This window comes from Microcaecilia unicolor, chromosome 4 (genome assembly GCF_901765095.1).
Source record: "Microcaecilia unicolor chromosome 4, aMicUni1.1, whole genome shotgun sequence".
In the NCBI taxonomy this organism is placed as follows: domain Eukaryota; kingdom Metazoa; phylum Chordata; class Amphibia; order Gymnophiona; family Siphonopidae; genus Microcaecilia; species Microcaecilia unicolor.
In genome coordinates, this window is record NC_044034.1 from 331,101,274 (window position 1) to 331,122,509 (window position 21,236).

The window sequence follows — 21,236 nt, forward strand, 5'->3', positions numbered from 1 at the left end:
AAAAGGGTTCCAGACCGATAAGCCTGACGTCAGAGCCGGGCAAAATAGTGGAAACTATTATAAAGAATAAAATTATAGAACACAGAGATAAACATGACTTAATGGGACAGAGTCAGCATGGATTTAGCCAAGGGAAGTCTTGCCTTACTGATTTGCTTCATTTCTTTGAAGGTGTGAATAAACTTATGTTGAACAAGGTGAGTGGGGTTGATGTAATGTATCTAGATTTTCAGAAAGCTTTGGCAAAGTTCCTCATGAGAGACTCCTGAGAAAATTTAAGGAGTCATGGGATAGGAGGCAATTCTCTGTTGTGGATTAGGAATTGGTTATTGGACAGAAAACAGGGGGTAGAGTTAAATGGTCGTTCCTCTCAATGGAGGAGGATGAATAATGAAGTGCCACAGGGATCTGTAGAGGGGCCAGTGCTGTTTAACATGTTTATACATTATATGGAAATTGGACAGCAGGTGATTAAATTTGCAGATAACACATAATCAAGGTTGTTAGAATATATATGAACTGTGAAAAATTGCAGGAAGACTGCAGTAAATTGGAAGACTGAGCATCCAAATGGCAGATGACATTTAATGTAGACAAATGCAGAGTGATGCACATTGGGAAGAATAATCCAAATTGTGGTTAACTGATGCTAGCTAGGGTCCACCTTGGGGGTCAGCAGCGAAGAAAATTATCTAGATGTCGTTATAGACAATACGTTGAAATCTTCTGCCTAGTGTGCAGTGGTGCCCAAAAAAGCAAACAGGATGCTAGGAATTATTAGGAAAGGGATGGTAAATAAGACCAAGAATAATATAATGCCTATGTATCATTCTATGGCGCGACCTTACCTTGAGTACTGCATTCAGTTCTGGTTGCCATATCTCAAAAAAGCTATAGTAGAATTAGAAAAGGCTCAAAGAAGAGTGACCAAAATGATAAAGGGGATGGAACTCCTCTCATGAGGAAAGGTTAAAAAGGTTAGGGCTCTTCAGCATGGAAAAGAGATGGCTGAGGGGAGATATGATTGAGGTCTACAAAATCCTGAGTGGTGTAGAAGTGAATCAATTTTTTTTTAACTTTTTCAAAAAGTACAAAGAGTAGGGGACATTCAATGAAGTTACATGGATATACGTTAAAAACAAATGAAAGGAAATATCTTTTCACTCAATGAATAGTTAAGCTCTGGAACGCTTTGCCGGAAGATGTAGTAACAGCAGTTAGCGTATCAAGTTTAAAAAAAGGTTTGGACAATTTCCTGGAGGAAAAGTCCATAGTCTGCTATTCAGACAGACATGGGGAGGCCACTGCGTGCCCTGGGATTGGTAGCATGGAATCTTGCTGCTATTTGGGTTTCTTCCAGATGCTTGTGACCTGGATTGGCCACTGTTGGAAACAGGATACTAGGCTAGATGGACTATTGGCCTGACCCAGTATGTCTATTCTTATAGTCTGTGAAACAGCCCTTCCTCTGAAGAAGGCAATTCTTTTACTGGAAGAGGAGTTACCACTCATTTCAAAGGCAAAGGTAGTGGTAACAGCCTCCAGACCCCAGTAGAGAAAGAGAAGGTAGCTTAAAGTCAAAAGTCCACAATGTAGCTTAAGACCACCTCAAGTTTTTAACAAGCAGCATAAGCACTCATTCCACTACAGCATCCCTTCCAGTAAAGGCAAAATCCAAATCTTCAATGAGTCCTAGCAGTCAGATATTAAATATAATCGGGGATATCAATTATCCAATTCATGTCTGTAAACTGAGCCCTGTTTAACATGCTTGTCTGCAGGAGGAAGGAAGAATCCTTCTTTGGGAGAAGATGGTGGAAGCAGTTCCAGAATCTAAACTCAACAAAAGCCTCTACTCTAAATTAGATTATTTCTTAAGCCCAAAGAAATGGGGATGAGGTTAAAGCCAGTATTGAACCTGAGAAGTCTAAACAAATTCCTGGTCAAGCTTGCTAGAACTCAAGGAAATGTATACGCATTATTCTGATCCACCTTCTATGCTGAAAGTCCCTCCAATTCACAGTAAGCAGCACCCATTATGAATACTTCTGTTCAGACTCACAATAGCACTGAAAGTTTTTGCAAAGTGCTTAGCAATACTATCTGCCCGCCATTTTCTTTACCTAGACAGCTGTTGATGAGCATTTATCTCCCAAAGAGGCTATATAGTCTCTGCAAATGCTAGTCGTTAGGACCATCACTACAACTCCAGTATGTTGGAGCCCTGTTAGATACCCAAGCAGGAAATGCTTTTCCTCCTGCGAGCAAATGCTCTGTCCAGAGATGAACAAGACATGCTTCTCAAATTCATCCCTAATGGTTCTACTTGGCTATATGGCAGTGACATTTGTTACTTTGTATACATGTCTACACATTAATCAACTTCATTGGACACTATAGTTCCAGTGGGACACGTTGGCACAAACTTCATCTTATCAAACAGAAGTGAGCCTCGCTGATGCAGCAACCTGATTCTAGATCTTCCATTCCAGCAGCCTCAGTACAGAGTAGTATTAACCATGGATGTATCAAAATATGATGGAGAGCTCATATTCTATCCTTCACACCAAAAAAGCTTGGCCAGAATGAGAAAAATTATATTTTGTATCAAGTTTGTAGAACTAAGAGCTATTTTAAGTGCTCTTGGAGCCAACACCTATGTATATCAGGAAAGAGAATCTCGATCCACATGGAAAACCAAGTATTGAAGCTTTTTATTTAATTTATTGGAATTTATTAACCACCTTTATAAAACAAACTAGGAGGAACTAGTTATTACATACTTTGCAAGGAGGCACTTAAGATCTTGAACTGGACCATCTTTTGACATATGCTTCGGTCATCAGCATACCTCTGAGGAGTAAAAAATATGATTGAGACAAACTGGATCATTTCCTAGAACTCTACAAATTTAGCAATGGATGTCTTTGCATTAGAAGATAAGAAATTTCCATTGTTGAATTCCAGAAGACCAAGCCATGGCAGATTGGAGTCAGATGGAGTTGAGGGGGTAAGCAAACATGTGGACAATGGGGAGCCGGTTGATATTGTATATCTGGATTTTCAGAAGGCGTTTGACAAAGTGCCGCACGAAAGACTCCTGAAGAAATTGCAGAGTCATGGAATCGGAGGTAGGGTATTATTATGGATTAAGAACTGGTTGAAAGATAGGAAGCAGAGAGTAGGATTGCGTGGCCAGTATTCTCAGTGGAGGAGGGTAGTTAGTGGGGTCCCGCAGGGGTCTGTGCTGGGTCCGTTGCTTTTTAATGTATTTATAAATGACCTAGAGATGGGAATAACTAGTGAGGTAATTAAATTCGCCGATGACACAAAATTATTCAGGGTCGTCAAGTCGCAGGAGGAATGTGAACGATTACAGGAGGACCTTGCGAGACTGGGAGAATGGGCGTGCAAGTGGCAGATGAAGTTCAATGTTGACAAGTGCAAAGTGATGCATGTGGGTAAGAGGAACCCGAATTATAGCTACGTCTTGCAAGGTTCCGCGTTAGGAGTTACGGATCAAGAAAGGGATCTGGGTGTCGTCGTCGATGATACGCTGAAACCTTCTGCTCAGTGTGCTGCTGCGGCTAGGAAAGCGAAATAGAATGTTGGGTGTTATTAGGAAGGGTATGGAGTCCAGGTGTGCGGATGTTATAATGCCGTTGTATCGCTCCATGGTGCGACCGCACCTGGAGTATTGTGTTCAGTACTGGTCTCCGTATCTCAAAAAAGATATAGTAGAATTGGAAAAGGTACAGCGAAGGGCGACGAAAATGATAGTGGGGATGGGACGACTTTCCTATGAAGAGAGGCTGAGAAGGCTAGGGCTTTTCAGCTTGGAGAAGAGACGGCTGAGGGGAGATATGATAGAAGTGTATAAAATAATGAGTGGAATGGATCGGGTGGATGTGAAGTGACTGTTCACGCTATCCAAAAATACTAGGACTAGAGGGCATGAGTTGAAGCTACAGTGTGGTAAATTTAAAACGAATCGGAGAAAATTTTTCTTCACCCAACGTGTAATTAGACTCTGGAATTCGTTGCCGGAGAACGTGGTACGGGCGGTTAGCTTGACGGAGTTTAAAAAGGGGTTAGATAGATTCCTAAAGGACAAGTCCATAGACCGCTATTAAATGGACTTGGAAAAATTCCGCATTTTTAGGTATAACTTGTCTGGAATGTTTTTACGTTTGGGGAGCGTGCCAGGTGCCCTTGACCTGGATTGGCCACTGTCGGTGACAGGATGCTGGGCTAGATGGACCTTTGGTCTTTCCCAGTATGGCACTACTTATGTACTTATGTGTTCAGTATACAATAAGTTTGCAGCTTTTTTATACCCCACCTCACCCTTTCTTTGAGCTTATATTTATGACTTGGCAAAAGTTAAAACAGGACAGGACCTCCATATTCTTTATAGTCCTGTCCTGGCGTCATCAAGTCTGTATTCCTTATAGGTTCCAGCTATCAATCCAGACTCTGATTCACCTAGCGATTAACTCAAGGTCAAGGAAAGATTCATTATCTATCTGAACATCCACTTAGCACTAACAATATATGATATCCTAATAGCTGGAAAATACAACTGCAAGTGCAACAAGCCTACCTTCTTATCAGGGTTTGAATTGGCATCCCTAAAGGAAGAGGCCAGGAGCATGCCTCTTGAGTCGCCAGAGAACTAAAGCCAAGGAAAGATTAGAGAATATTTGCCCACCAGGATGCTAGATACTCCCACACTAGACCTACATTGATACAATACAGGGTGTGTCATTATTAGTTGCTATCCAGAGAGAGCATCAGAGAGACACCCCGTAGTGGTGCAGCACAAATTTGTGGAATATGTCTACTGGAAGTTTGGCCTTCATTTGCTCTGTGGTTCCTGCTTTATGCCTAGCTCCTCCAGTCCATCTCACGCCTGGCATTGTACTCTTGCTTCAGTGTTTGGCTCTAGTCTCACGATAGTCCTGATTCTCCATGCCATCCAGGTCTCTGCAGACACTGTGTAGCAACAAGACATTTCCTGACCCTTCTCTTTAAGGAACCTGTTTCATAATTTCACCTTTCATTGTCTGGTCTCCTCAATAAAACTGCATTTGAGTGAGATAACAGATTACCATGAACACACTGAGGGAAGCCCTATATTGTGTAATCTGTTTTAGTGTCCAAGATCATGAGGAGATTATGGCACACAAAACCGCTTACCAGTAGCCCATCTGTTTCCATTGGGATCTCAGCATTGTTCTAGCTTATAAAATCACCTTTTGAACCTGGATAATCAAATAACTGCCTTGGAAAGTTCTTTCCCTAGTAACATTTAGCTTCAATCCAAAGAGTAAGCAGACTGCAAGCTCTCGTCTCATATCTGCTATTCATCCACAATAGGGTAATCGTTCAAACTTACCCTGTTTTTACCTAAAGTGTTGGCCTTTCACATCAATCAGTCTAATAGTGCTTCCAACTTTCATTCCAGAACCTCATGCATGCAACGGCTGTAAAAGGGTGTTGGCTTACTGTATGACAGGAATACAGCTACATCACCATGCCATTCAACTCTTTATATCCTTTGCTACTAACAGACTAGGAGTTGCAGGGACAAAAAAAAACTGGTAGCCAACTACGTACCCACTGCTATGGCCCAGTAGGTTTGCCCATCTCTGCTCACTTTCCACTGAGGAAATGTAGAGCTGCAGTGTGGTCTTCCATTTACATTACTGCCTGGACAATGTTTTGAAGAAAGAGTGCATTTGGGCAAGCAGTTCTACAAAGCCTTTTTAACAAAGCCTTTTAATAGTCTATTCCCCCATCCCCCACACAAATTGCCTCTCTGGATTTCTCACGATCCAGGATTTAATCACATGTAGAACAGCCCTTAGCTGTGACTTCACCTTTGTGGCTGATTCACTCTGCTCAGCTGAGAAGATGAAGTTGCCTACCTGTAACAGGGTTTAACATAGGGTGAGTTGGATACACAGATCCATTCATCTCATGTTGTTGACTACTAAGGTTTGCAGCAGACTTTGAGGACTTGTGAGGTATCAGCTCACAAAACAACTTCTTAGTTTTTCTGAACTCAGAGCTAATCTGTCCTGGTACCTTCATATGATGCCACCTGTTTGTATCTGATTTTTATCCCTAAGTTTAGAGGCCTTCTGTTACAGGTAAACAACTTTGCTGTATTATGCAGCAGAAAAAATGAGAAAGGGAGATATGTTATGAGATCAAGTTCCCTTTTCTTTATTTGAGGGTGACATAACTTCCTATCTAGCACAATGATTGATTGTGGCACCTGTTTCTATATACATCAATATGAGGTTGATTTTCCTCTAAGCAATTGATGCTCTCGTGTCACTTTTTTCCTTATCTTCCTTCATACATACAGCAGTGTTAGAAAACTGGTGAAACTCAGTGCAGTACAGTTCATGCTGAACAATCATACGGTAAGAAGACCTACCATCGCTTTAGCAATTTACTTCTCACTCTCTTTGAATATTAATTTACAGAGTCCTTGATGCTCATACTGTACTGGTTGTCCTCATAAAATTACTATTTTTCTGTTCAGAGCGAGCACTTTTCCTTCCTGGGCATCAACAATCAGTCAAACCTCACTGACATGAGGTGTCGGACAACCTTTTACACAGCACTGGGGCGCCTGCTCATGGTGGATTTAGGTAATTTCATTCTTCATTTCCTGGTCTTGTTTGTTGTTGACAGTTTTCAGAAATTAAATTTCTTGAACCTCAAACATTAGGCTGATATAGCACAAGGCAAGTAAGAATGGAAAAATATCTTTGCACTCAGTTCCTGTGAGGGACAGATAATATTTATTTATTTACAACATTTGTATCCCACATTTTCCCACCTATTTGCAGGCTCAATGTGGCTTACATATTTCCGTAATGGTGATTACCAGTTCCGGAAAAAAAGAAATACATAGTTAAGGTAGAGGAGACAGAATGGAGTAAGTATTCAGGAAGGAAAGTTCATCTTATAATAAAAATCGGGATAACTTAGTTTGAAACAATCATGAATATTAAACTTCAAAATTAGTATGAGCGATAGGAAATAAAGAATTAGATATTGTGAAAGTCCAGTGTACATCTTGTTAATTGACAATTAGGGTGCGTTATTATGGTAAGCTTTCTTGAATAAATTGGTCTTCATGGAAATACTGTAATAATAATAATATGGAAATACTGCAACCTTTCTGTAGCAGTATACCTTATTTCTTTAATTAGTCACACAAAATACTGACTGAGAAGGTTTTTTTTTTTTTTCTACTGTTAATACTACTAAATGTGTATATGGTGCTACGAGGCACATAGGTTAGGAGCCACTTTAAATGAGGATTCTGCCAACCAGATGCTTATAGAAGAGAAGTGGCCAGTAGAAATCTTAAGTACATGTCACCAACAATTAAAGAATCTTTTTTTTTTTTTTTCTTTCTTTCTTTACATTTGTACCCCGCGCTTTCCCACTCAGGGCAGGCTCGCCATGCGGCTTACATATTGTATACAGGTACTTATTTGTACCTGGGGCAATGGAGGGTTAAGTGACTTGCCCAGAGTCACAAGGAGCTGCCTGTGCCTGAAGTGGGAATCGAACTCAATTCCTCAGTTCCCCAGGACCAAAGTCCACCACCCTAACCTAAAGAATCTTGCTTCCTTTCCTAAGATCAAACATTAAAGCATGTAACAGCAGTATTAAGAAACTGAAATATATTATCTGTAGACATAGGTGGTTGTCCGGAGAACAGAAATCACTAGGATGATGATCAGACTCGGGGCAGTCTTTCATCTGCAAATGAAGATACTAATCTGGGTCCTGACTTGCATATGTTGGTCTGGGAGCTGGATGATCAAAAGAAATCTGCATAGATGGATGACCTGAAATCTGAATTTTAATGGTACTTGGAACCAGGGCAGTTTTAATGCATATGGAGGGCAAGGGCACTTATTTTATTTTATAAAGGAAAGTAGGCATCTACTTTCTTTTATAGGGTACTGGTGTAACCAGGTACATACTACTACTACTACTAATAATAAAACTTTATTTATAACCCACTATATCTATAGAAGTCTAAGCGGGGAACAAGCCACATACAAAATATAATAGGACGACAAAAATTATTTCTTTGCTCAACAAACTATACAAAAATTGCTATATAACTCTTAAAATAAAACATACAACAATTTAAATTTACATGGTATTAAAATATCGTACATCAAAGGAACCAAAAGCCTGAAGAAATAAATTAGTTTTTAGAGCTTTTTTTTTTTAAACTGATCCATATTCTGTATTAAACAAAGTTCAATGGGCAATGCATTCCATAATTTCGGACCTTTGATGTAAAAAATAGATGGTCTACATTCTACCAAATAAACCTGATGACATTAAGGCATATCAAGTAGCTGTTTCTGAGATGATCTCAGAGAGCGAGCAGGTTGATGGCATTTTAGAGTGACACTAAGAGTTGGTGAAATATTACCATATGTGTTGATTCATAGTTTATGCCAGCCATAGAGCTGGTGTAAATATTCACGCCTAGATTTGGGAGAGAACACTCATAACTTATTCTATAAATTAAGCTCATCTGCAAAGTACACACTATGTGCCTATTTACAGAACAGTGTGCAGCTGGATTATTGCCATTTACACACATGTGTGTTCACATATGGGCATGAAGATTAGAATACCACCACTTGTGCATATACCCCCCCCCCCCCTGTTTACTAAGCCTCGCACTAATGCCGACACAGCCCGTTCACTTTGGAGAGTGAGAATCATTAGGGATGTTTCACTTTGAATGGGCTGTGGCGGTATTGCTACATGGCAGCTGCTAGCACAGCTTAGTAAACAGGGGGGATATTTCATTTATTTATTAGGATTTATTTACTGCCTTTTTGAAAGAATTCGCTCAAGGTGGTGTACAGTAAGAATAAATCAAACATAAACAATAGATAATTACAGCAGTAAAAAATATTCAAATAATACAAAATATGGCACAGTATACTACTTAACGATGTCAACACTATATGTAATAGAACATTTTAATAGACAGCATAGGGTGTAAGCAAGATGAAACATAGATAAGAGAATAAGAGGAGTTAGAAAATAACAATTTGCCACCTAACTTTAGGTGACTCCTTACCGAATTACCTCTGTAGGCTTCAGTTTCAATAATACCGCAGGGCTAAGAGCATACTAGTAATGTAAAGGGGGGGGGGGAAGCTAAGCAGGAGGACTAAATTCAAGTAGAGTGTTAGTTACACAAGATTTTATATGCAATATGATTGTTTGTTTTTTCTTCCCCCCCCCCCCCCCCAAAGAGAATCCCTTGCCCTTAAGCTACTATGCAGGCATCCTGACCCTTGCAACACTTCATACTTCAAACCAAAGCTTGGAATGCCGGCTTAATTCAGAATGAGGCCTGGACAGCATGTTTCTTAATATTCTCAGAGTTCTGCGATTGTAACATTCTCCAGTGTCATTCTAAAGGCATTGCTTTAGACCCTGATTTATGTTTCAGAGACAGCTCTGAGAGAAGTGGTCCAGAATGTCCTTTTGAGCTCCAGTCTTGTCTGGGAATGCAGAGAAAAGATCTGTGCCAAGGCCATGTTCTAGCTCTGTAAATCCTTGAGTAGAGCCCCCCCCCCCCCCCCCCCAAAAATAAAATAAAATCTCCCCAGGCACAAATTAAATGTAATGAAACTTGTTTAAGTAGTGTTTACTGTATGGATCCTTATTATTTTATCTCTCTGCTGATTAAATATTTTCACTAGTCTTAATGGTTTGCTAGCTCTCTCCTATGAATGAACACTGACCGCCAGTTTCTGAGTTACTTGTGGTCCTGGCATTTTTGCGTGTTTTTGGTCTGTAGGTGTGTTTCTTGGAACTGTGTGGCCTCTGGTATTTGTGGGTCTGGGCAGGGTACTGGCCCAGAGGCAAATAGGAGCCCAGTTGGCAGGAGTTTGACTATGGAGGGGTACATGCTCAGGTGTAGGCAGGAATCTCTTAAGTGTTTGAGTGGTAGTTAGGGGTAGTTTTAAGGTGCTATATTTCAGCAAATGTTATGTGTTTCCTGAGTAAATGTCACCAACAACAAACAATATTGCTTCCTTTTCTGAAATCAAAAATTAAAACATAACAGCAGTGTCAGAAGCTTCTCATCCTTCCAGACCTGTCCATACATGTGGGTTATGTCCCCCTACCAGTAGATGAAAGTAGAGAAAAAATGTCTATCCCATGCTCATACCTTGGTACAACAGGTGGTGCAGCTGAGCTGAATAGCTCTGCTAGTATTCTCTGCCTCCAATAGATAGGTAGCCATCAGACCTCAGCAGTGACTCGTTTCACACTGAGACACTGCCCGGTAGCTCACTATAGTCAATATCGGTCTACCAACTTCAATAATTACTTAGACACCGTGTGGGTCTGTTTATGCTTCATTAAAACTGCTAACAAAGCTAAGTAACTTTCTTTTATATAAAAACTTGAAATTATAAAAAGTTTCTAAGTAATTATTAAAGTTGGTAGACCGATGATGACTATAGTGAGCCACTGGGCAGTGTCTCAGTGTGAAACGAGTCACTGCTGAGGTCTGATGGGTAACGTCCACAACTTTAATATCCTTAACAGTATTTAACATACTAATGCTGGGCTTTACTACTTTTGGTCTGTTTGCCCCCACTGTGTAATTTCTGACTATTTAAATAAAATAAGAGGGAATTGGGGAAAACTGGATTTTATGGAAAAGGTCAGAGTTTTGGTTATAGCGTTACTGTTCTTTGTTAACCTAGTTAGCTTTGTCAGTAGAATACTGCTTGGGATATTCTCTGCAGGTAGAGGTACATAACATACACATCTGGATGGGACTAGACTGGACTAGCAGAATTCAAAAAAGAAAGAAAAATAATCATAAACTTTACCATTTAAATATAATTATTCCAACTAAGATGACTGTCTGGAGAGTGAGAATCATTAGGGATGTTTCAAATTCAGATAAGTCTCGTATAGTCAAATTAAGATACCACACTATGGATAGATAAGTAGCCTGGTAGCTGAATATCAAAGACAAATAGCATTGACAACCAGTCTTATGCCCTACAAGGATCTATAGCCACTAATCACTCTATCCCACTTTTTTGTGGAAGAGGTTATAATAAAATATTTTGCGCTTCCAGTATAGGAAGGAAGAGCTGTCTCGTTTTTTTAAAAATCTATATTAATAGCGAATTCTGATCTTAATAAGGAAAAGCATGTTGATTATGATCATTTGCTTTCTCTCAGGAGAAGATGAAGATCAGTTTGAGCAGTTCATGCTGCCCCTTACAGCTGCCTTTGAGGCTGTGGCACAGATGTTCAGCACTAACACGTTCAATGAGCAAGAAGCAAAAGTGAGTCCCTGCTGTCAGCTTCTGACTGGCCTTCCTCCTTGTATGTGGTTGGGGAGGGGGGAGAGAGACTGTTAATTTTCAGTCCTCCGGGCAGGGTCACAAAGAGCTGACTAGTTAAATGATCACCTAGGGTGCCAAGCTGGAAGAGAACAAAGAGGGAGGGAGCAGAAAGAAGAGTAGGGGCCTCTGTGCTGTTGGCATGGCTCTTACAGTTTATGCATCAGCTGTTCTGAACCAGGAGTGGCTCCACAGATTACAGAGCATGATGCAATTCAAACAGCTGATCAGTGAACCATGGAAGCCACAGCAGGAAAAGGTGACAATCATGTTAACAGAAGGAACAGCTAGATTGAAGCCTCAGCCTAGGATACAGGAAGAGAAGTGCTCAGGGACTTATCCTGCCCTACGGTCTTCCCCCACAACTGCATGACATACTATTGAGCCCATTTTTACTTCAATATTTTTTTGTCTACCCAAAAATGAAAAATAATAGGATAGTACCAACCTCAGTATGTACATTTTTTTGCAATAATGCTAGCCTGAAGGCATGTTCTCTGATATGACTTATAATTAATATGTAGGAGGAAGGAGATGACGAAGTGGTGTAGAACCTTCCAGGAAAGGGAGGCAATTCATGTCCAATGGATTTGAATTCTTGTCCTTATTTTTGATTAAATCCTGCCTGTGTGGTAGTTTCATTGAGGCTGCAAGTCACAGGAAATTGGTTGATCCAGTAAATGATGTGCTTCCAGCATTAGAGCCTGCACTTCTCATCGGTGCCTTCACCATCACCTCATGACACTGGAGCATAATGCTGTACACTTCCTATGAAGATACAGATTTCAAAATGCAGTTGGATATAACCTATGACCAGTAGTCTACAGGTCCTCGGTTCCCAAGATTTTGTAGTGTGGAATCAGCAGGCTTTAAGAGTACTTGACTACTATACAGTCCTGATGTAAACTCTGTTGAAACTGGGGGATGTATTCATTTATATTGATACATTTCTACCTTTGTCTTGGGCAGGGCATAGCAAATTGTTTTTGGGTACCAGCAGTCCCACCCACGAGCTGTTGCATCTATAACCAGCAATATGGGGAACATAAAATGTGTGTGTCTGTGTGTTTATATATTTCTGTTGCTTATAGTTTCTATATCTGCTTTCTTGCCAGAGGACGCTTGTTGGTTTGGTGAGAGACCTGAGAGGAATTGCTTTCGCCTTCAATGCAAAGACCAGCTTTATGATGCTCTTTGAATGGATGTATCCTGCCTTATCTGCCTTAAGACAGTGTGGATTAGGAGCAGAGTTGGCATTTGCCAGTCCATCTGCTCCCCTGTGCCTTTACATCCTGCCCTTTCTAAACATTATCACTTAATGTAGTACTGAGCACCACATCTTATTTATTTATTTATTTATTTATTTATTTATTTATTTGCAGAGGTTATTTTGGACAGCTTTTCTTCTGATTCTATTCACTTTTCTCTGAATACAAAAAGGATGAGCATTATTCTTACTAATGGTTGATGTCATCTGATCGAGCACACGTGGTAAGCGCACCCCGTGTTTTTTCTAGAAGCTCTTGGGAGCATCCCATTGTGCATGTATACGTCTTCTCACCCACCATCGTCACACGGGACCAACGTAATCCTGTTTTTTCTGTGGAGCAGTGTGGACCTGTCCTCTCAGCTTGTGTCTCAGCGTGTCCTTCATCATGGTTTTGCAGTGTTTATTTCTTTCAAGTGTGTGTGTCTCTCATAGGGCCAATGTTTTCCCTCTCAGCCCACTAGGTCCCTTCAGGCCTTGGACACCCAGTTGGGTACTCTTTCATCATTGGGCCATATGATTTTGCTTTGGCTATTTTTCCAACCATGTTGCATAAGGTTTTAAAAAAGTGCAGCAGGACCATGTCCCTCATAGAGATCCTAATTGGTCCCTGCAGTGCCAGAGGCCTGATCATAAACCCTCCTATTGTAAAATATGTTCACAGATGTCACGAAGAGATATTAAAGGTCGAGAGAAGCAGTGCAAATAACTTTTTGGTGCCAAGAAGACCCATCCATCGACTTCAGCATTGGAGGCATCCAGTCTCTATGGCTCCGGGAGCTGCATTAGACACTGGGTTTGCATCAGTAGCAAGAGGGCCTCCACCTTTTTCGGCATCGAGTGTCAATAGCAGTTGCTGGGATTGGGCATCCTCCTATCCTTTCATGAGGGTAAGGAAGGATTCATCATCATCCTTGTCAATGCTGAGGAACTCTGATGCCATGTGTCACACAAAGGTCAAGAAGCATCAACATTAATCCCCCTCAAAGCATGTTGTTAAGAGCGCCAAGGCATTGAGATCACCAGTGCCCTCAAAGCGCCCCCAACATAAGGGCCACTTATTCACTCTGGACAGGGCATGGCAGCCTCCAAGCCGATACCAGGTTAGTGATTTTCCCCCATAACTTTGAAGGACAAGACCACTCTGGTTGAGCCCCTGCCTTTGCTGATGGCAGCCCTCAAAGAATCAGCTCAGTGCCATGCTTCAACTGCAGATGGAGTGCCTAGTTGCTCAGCAAGAGACTGTCATTGAGGGCATCGCTGCCAGCTTGTCAGAATTTCAGCCTATCTTGAAGGCTCATGCACAGCCTGTGGAAAGTACATTGCCATGGGGCCAGTCTGAATCTCTAGCCCCTCAGGAGGAGGGAGGAGCTGCCTTAGGAAACCAGGGTTCCTCTGTACCTTTATGCTGCCATATCAGGCCTTACCAAGGTGTCTGTCGTGGACATAGGCAGAGACTCTGATGTCTCCAGAGGAATGTTTATGAATCTGATTCTGATTGCTCCTGGGTATCTGAGAAGGCACCAGTGGGCCCCTTGGAGGAGTGGTCCCATGGTCCTCCCTCAGATCCTTCCCCTCCACATGGAAGGAGAAAGTCCCCTTCAGAGGAGTTCTCCTTTTATTTTATGTGGGAGCTGGCTAAGTCTATCTCGTTTGATTTGGAAACCGAGGATGAGCCAAGGGATAAGACTTGAATGTGCTTCAGTTTGATGTCCACCCCCCCACCCCACCCAAACTCCAAGGAAGCTGTGACAGTGGCTGTGATCAGAGTCCTTAAGCTAATACAGATGAAGCAGTGGGAGACCTTCCTCTCTGTACAGCAGGTTAGTAAGAAGGTAGACTCTGTAGAGTCCAGAAGGCTCTGGGATTCGAGAAGCTCCAGTTTCCTCACCATTCCATGGTAGTTGAATCTTCTCTTAAAAGAGCTAAGAGTTCCAAGACTCACTCCTTGGTGCCCATGGAATCTTTTGGGAAAAAATTATATCAGAATGCTGTGTTTGCCTCCCGCATAGCTTCTTCCAGCTATGCACTTGCAGAACATTGTGCGCAATGTGATAGTTTGTAGACATCCTCCCTTGGGAGAAGCCTGAGGCAGTCTGTCAGATAATAGACAAAGAGCGGGAGTTTGGAAAGAGTATAGTCCAGGCAACCTATGATGCTTTTGATATTGTGTCCAGAGCCTCTGCAGCTCACCTGGCTGTATGCTTCAGATCTGGAATCAGTGGTTCAGGAGAAGCTGGCAGATGATCTTGCTGTGGAGACAAGGTGGAGAAGGTAGCAGACATCATCAAGAAGTGCTCTGAAACCATCAGATCACTATCTCTGCCTACTCCTGGGTCTGCCTCCACATCCAGGAGGTATTCTGGCAGAGGACAGCAAAGTACTCTCAAAGGTGTAGGTTCCCTCCTGCCTCTCAACCCCACCCCCGCCCCAGAATAACCAGGGTTCTTGTTCCTTTCCGCAGCAGCAGAGGGCCCAGAAGTTGCAGAGAGCTCCACAGTCAAAGCAAGGGATGAGCTTTTGACTGGCTCCAGGAGAGCATAGCCACAATTCTCTTAGCCATCCCAGACAACATTCCAGTAGGAGGGAGACTGAATTTTTTTCCAGGAAAGGTGGCCCCATGTAACCTCAAAGCAGGGGGATCTCAAAATAGTTCAGGCAGACTACACACTCCAGTTGAAAAGGTTTCCTCCAAATTGCCTACCAAGAGCATTCATGTTAAGCTCTTGGCACTAGGAATTGCTTATTAAGGAACTTTTGCAGGCAGTGCAGTTGAGCCTGTTCCACCAGGGGAAAAGGGAAGGTTGTTCCAAATAATTCTTAATCATCAAGAAGACGGGGGGGGGGGGGGGGGGGGACTTCATCTTATCGTAGATCTAGACAACTATCTAGCAAAACAGAAGTTCAGGATGGGGCACCCTACTCTCAATGATTCAGGAACAATATCGGCTATACTCTCTGGACTTGAAGGATGCCTATACCCATATACAGATACATCTCAATTGCAGGAAATATCTGAGATTCTGAGTAGTGAAACACCACTACCAGTATCTACATTCTGCAATTCAACTTGGCATCGGCTCATGGTCTTTGTATAGCAGTAGTCGCAGTGTGCTACACAGGCTGGGGGGTGCATGTTTTTCCTTACCTAGGTGACTGGCTGGTCAAGAGCACATCAGAGGAAGTAACAAAAGAATTGAGATGCAGAACCATTTGGGTGTTGGAGCTACTCCAAGTCCCACCTCATCCTATCCCAGTAATTGGAGTTCATTGGAGCTGTGTTAGGTATGATTGAAGCCAGTGCTTTTCTCTCACTTCTGTGGTTCAGGAGCATCGCAGGAATCAACAAATGTCAGCCCAGCAGATGTTGAGGTTATTAGGCCAGATGGCCTCCACTGTGCATGTCACACCCATGGCATGCCTCAATTTGAGGACAGCTTAATGGACCCTGTCTTCCTAGTGGCCTCAGGCCTCAGGGACCTTCTCTCAAGAAATCTCTGTCCTAGTGACTAATTTGCAGCACTTTGGAAATGGAACTCCCATTCCAAATTCTTCAGTCCTACAAGACACTAATAACTGATGTGTCCAGCCTGGGGTGGGGAACTCCTGAAAACGGATTCCACACCCAGGGTCACTGTAGTGCTCAGGAGAGACAATACCATATCAATCCAGAGATCAGAGCTATCTGGAACATTCTAGAGACTTTCAGAGATTGGCTGTCAAACCAAATTCTCTTATTTAAACAGATAATCAAATTGCAGTGTACTGTTTCAACAAGCAAGGAGGCAAGGGCTTGTCTTGTACATCCTGTGTCAGGAAACAGGATGTGGAGATGGGCCGTCTCCCATGGGATGGTGTTCAGAACCACTGGTGGGGGAAAAGCTACTTTCTCATTAACAAACTATCAGGTCATGCCAACTGCACAAGTGATCCTTAAACATAACATCAAGAGTGGGGGCACCCCCTTGGTAGATCTTTTTGCCATTCACCTCAACAATGAAGTCCTTCAATTCTGTTCTAGACTGGGGGTCAAAACGGCAGACAAGCCTCTGATGATTTTCTCCTAAATTGGGGGAAGAGTCTTGGTTCCCTCTACTTCTGGAGCTAACCTCGGAAAAACTGTGGAGGTTTGAGTGCTTTCCAGCTGTCATCACTCGGAATGAGGAGTCCCTCTTGCATCCCAACTTCCAGTCTCCGGCCCTCACAACTTGGATGGTGAGAGGTTGGAAGGTAGACTCTGACTTTATAGGAAGATGTCTTTCAGGTTCTGCTTGCTTGCAGGAGAGATTTCACTAGAAATCATACGGTTTCAAGGGGAAGAGGTTTGCCAACCAGTGTGAGTGCAAGGCCCTAGGTCCCTTTTTCTGTCCAACATAAACTGCTTGAATACTTTCTATACCTGTCAGGTCTTAAAACTAACTTCATAAGGGTTCTCCTTGGTGCAGTTGGAGCTTATCACCATGTAGAGGATAAACCCATCTCTGCTTAGTCTTTAGTTGCTTGCTTCATGAGATTCCTTTAGTAGCTGATACAGCAACAAAGTAGTTTTGTACACACATCCTAAGGTAGTGTCAGAGTTCCATGTTAACCAATCAGTTGTTGTGCCAACATTTTTCAATTTTCCCAAGACCACATGCCCATCAAGGCAAAGAGAGCCTTTGCCTTCTATCTGGAATGGACTAAAGAAAGTCCATCTAGCTTTTTGTTTCGTTTGACCCCCCAACAAGATGAGGGATATCGTCAATAATTACACACTTTCAAAATGCTTGTAGACTGAATTTCCTTTGCTTATGCCGAAGCTGGGCTGATTCTGAAGGGTCATGTCGGAGCTACGGCTGCATCAGTAGCCCATTTGAGGTCCATTTCCATTGAGATTTGCAGAGCTGCAATGTAGTCTTCAGTCTACACATTCACATCTCACTACTGTCTAGAGCAAGATTCCTGATGAAACAGCTAATTTGGTCAGACAGTCCTTCAGAATTTTATTTGATGTCTAGAATCTAACTCAAACCCCCTTACCCACCACCCCCAGCCCATTTGTTTCTGTTCCAGACTGTTATTAAAAATAAATATTATCTTTTTTTATTCATTTTTTAAAGGTTTGATGAAGGGTCGTGCCTGTTGCAGATCTCAGTTGTGTTTCCCTTTTTTCTTTAAAAATTGCTTGGTATCTATGGGGTTCCCATTAGTAAGAATATGTTCATCCTGCTTGTCCTCAGAGAAAGCAAAGTTATTCACTTATAGCAGGTGTTCTTTGAGGGCAGCAGGATATTCTTAGTGCCCACCCACTTCCTGTTGGGAGTGAATTCTATCAGCTGTTGTATTAGACTGAGCTGGTCCCACTCGACTATGGGCAGAAAGATATGCACATGGGTGGTGGGATATTCCCAGATTGTTTTAGAACCAATACTGGAACACACCACATCGGTCTCCATCGGATGATATCACCCATCAGTAAAAATAGTCATCCTGCTATCCTCAAAACACCTGCTGCAGGCGAGTAACTTCACTTTCCAGTTTTTAAGCTCTGTTTCTGTGCCTTCTCAAACTAAATGCCAGGTTTATTGCATAAAAGTAGCAGTACGTTTTCTCTTTTTTTCTTCAGTGATCAATGTGACTGTACTCTTAATTTTTTCATTGTTGCAATGAGTCTGTGAACAGGTTCACAGTGCCCAATAACTGTTGCAGGAGTGTTATCTTCACTTGAAGCTTACTTTATCACTACTACAATCACTAGCTGAAATACTGAGGCTAAGAGTAAACACCTTAACATGGGCCATTTGTAGCTGGTATAGAATTGTCTTTTTGCTTCTTTTCCTGCTTAAATAGGTAGAGTTGCTATGCTAAGGTTTTACCTATATGTTCTACAAGGTCACTATTTGAAGATTCTCAGCAAGACTAGGTGAAAATTTCATTGCTATTACTACTTCTAATCAATTCTATAATGCTACAGTATGTATGCACACAAACAAGTACTACGGAAGTCCCTACTCAAATAGAACTTGCAGTCTATTCCAGACAAACAAGACAAATAAGGAATTGGAGAGTTATATTTATTATGGGGATGATTAAAACAACACAGGTATTGAACAGGTGAATAAGTGATTAAGCTTTAAAAGCAGCCTTCGTTATTGTCCCACCAGTCCAGATGCTTGGGTTTGTCTTTTCCTGCCAGCAAATAGAGATGGAGTACTACTGAGGTAGCGATATCACACTTTATGTATTCTATGCAGCTCCTCACTAGCCTGTATTTCTCAGTCTCCAGCAGATGGTAGGTGAGCATCCTGTGAAGTCGGAAGGGTTGGGGGGCTAGGTATAAGGGATCTGAATTGGGCCTCCCCCAGTTTTAGAAAAAAAGAGTTGACTACCATGGTTAGGTTTCCTGACCCTGTCAGTGAGCCCTCTTGTTTGGTTCCACCCCCCCCCCCCCCCCCCTTTTTGAAGAAGTGGCCTTGAGAATCTCCTGGAAGCAGTGAAAAAAAAGAAATGCTTATAAATAAAGGAGAAGCTTGGTTCATCAGGCAGTGGACAGTCCTGGGGGGAATTATCTCCTGGGCTGGGAGGCTGAGCATTGTACTTTTGGCAGTGTTTGCACCTATGTTTTTTTGGCGGCATTTGGGAGTGTAGCAGTGGCAGCCTTCTAGAGCTTGTGTTGGGCCTGTGAAGCAGTTGATTTTAGTGGGTGGGTGGCTGTGCTGCAGTATGCATGGCCACAAGGTTGGAGCCACTGTGTACATACAGGACCAGAAACAACTTTGGCAGCCAGTGCGGTTAGAGGGGATCTCTTGCAGGGAATGAAGATAATCCAGGGTGTATCGGGGAAAGGTCCACTCACCACAGAGGCCTCGATTTTGGCAAGAAACACTGCCATGATAGTTCTTAGGCAGTAAAATGCAGGATTCCCCCCCCCCCCCCCCCCCCCGTACCATCTAGAGCTGAAAAATGTAGACACACCACACCTGGGAAAGCAGTCTAGGAGATTCTGGTCTGGGGTATTGCATGCAGGAATTTTCCCTGGAGTTTGCTCTTATGCATAAAGCCTTTTGCTTTAGAGTTAATGTGAGCACAGAGCAGGCAGGAGGGCCCATTCGGGGCCAAAAAGCCTTGTTTGATCCCACAGGAAGACCTGCTGGATATAGCCAGTGGCCTCTGCAGATTCTCTCAGTTTGGGAGAGCAGGAATCCTCTTCCAGCTACTGAATCAGGTGGAGTGGCCTTCCTGAAGAAGTCTTCTCAGTTGAGGATGCTACCATCATCAGAATTTTTCACAAGGTTAAATTGTCCTCACTAATTACGTGAGTGCTCTCTGCCCTCAGGATAGTAGATGTGGAACCAGCAGAATTTTCAAAGAAGGAAGATCCTCTGTTGAAGAGCATTAGGAAGCTTACTCAAACCTTTCTTGTACCTAGAAATATCGAGGACATGATTGTTGAAGAGTGGAATTCCCTGGACACGAGACTGAAGGTGGCTGGATCGATAGTGTGTTTGTAGCCTAACACAGATTGTGCACCTCCTGAAGATGGAAGCCTTGGTATCAGCAGTTACCAAGAAGGCTACTATACCAGTGGAAGGTGGTGCTGTCCTATAGGAGGCTCAGGACTATAGTATTGAAGCATTTCTGAAGCAGATGGCATTGTCCTTGCAGGCAGCTGTTTGTGCTTGTTTTGTTGCCAGAGCTTGTTTTCACTGAACACAGAGGTTGCCCAAGGAACCCCCGAAGGACAGGTCTGAATCGTTATCGGACATAACTCGGAGATGGGTATAGTATTCTTGGTGGATGCCTTTATATAACCTTATCTGGACCTTGGCTAAGAATACCACGGCGCTGGTGGTAGCTGCTTCAGTCCTTGTGGTTTAGAAGTTGGGCAGTAGATGTAGCGTCCGTAGGGCACCTTAGTAAGGGCAGGTTGTTGTTTGATGAGGATTTGGAGAAATTGGTGACGAGTTTATCAGATTCCAAATTGCCACATCTTCCAGAGGATCATTTTTAGGACTTCGAGATCTTCTGAGGCCAGGGTACATTTCAGGGCTGTCAGACATTATAGGTCTGGTAGAATGAACCAGTCCCAATTACAGGAGGTTCGATTTCTGGGGTCAATCATTTCATGTTTCACAAAACGGATGCAGGAAAGTTACAGTTGGAGGTATGGGAGTCACCTGGACCTTGCAATGAGGTTTTGAGGGCCACACTACAGTTCCCTTTGGTTGAGGAATGCCTCAGGCATTTTTTCCAGAGGGTGGGTTCAAATAACCTTGGATCAGTGGGTCCTTAAGGTCATCCAAGACAGATATGCATCCCCTTTCTAATGACTTTTTGGAGTCTCCATGTCAATCCCCATCGAAGGTTGCTGTGGTCTTCTCTACCTTGAAGAGGTTTTTGCAGTTGGAGGCTGTGGTACTGGTTCCAGTACAGGAGCCAAGTTTAGGTCACTATTTTCTTCCTCATTGTCTACATTAAATTTCATCTGCCATTTGGATGCCTAGTCTTCCAACTTCCTAAGGTCTTCCTGCAATTTTTCACAA

General features: G+C 42.5%; 1 protein-coding gene across 3 annotated transcripts in view; it reads left to right on the forward strand.

Annotated features, from left to right (window-relative positions):
- The window catches only part of XPO7 (exportin 7), an 84,241-nt gene that overhangs the window by 55,702 nt on the left and 7,303 nt on the right, over positions 1–21,236 (forward strand). For all 3 annotated transcript variants that reach the window (XM_030201976.1, XM_030201978.1, XM_030201977.1), the window contains 4 exons: positions 6,371–6,434; positions 6,557–6,665; positions 11,284–11,390; positions 12,563–12,651. In XM_030201976.1, coding sequence (XP_030057836.1) covers positions 6,371–6,434; positions 6,557–6,665; positions 11,284–11,390; positions 12,563–12,651 — 369 coding nt within the window. The remainder of the gene's footprint in view (positions 1–6,370; positions 6,435–6,556; positions 6,666–11,283; positions 11,391–12,562; positions 12,652–21,236) is intronic.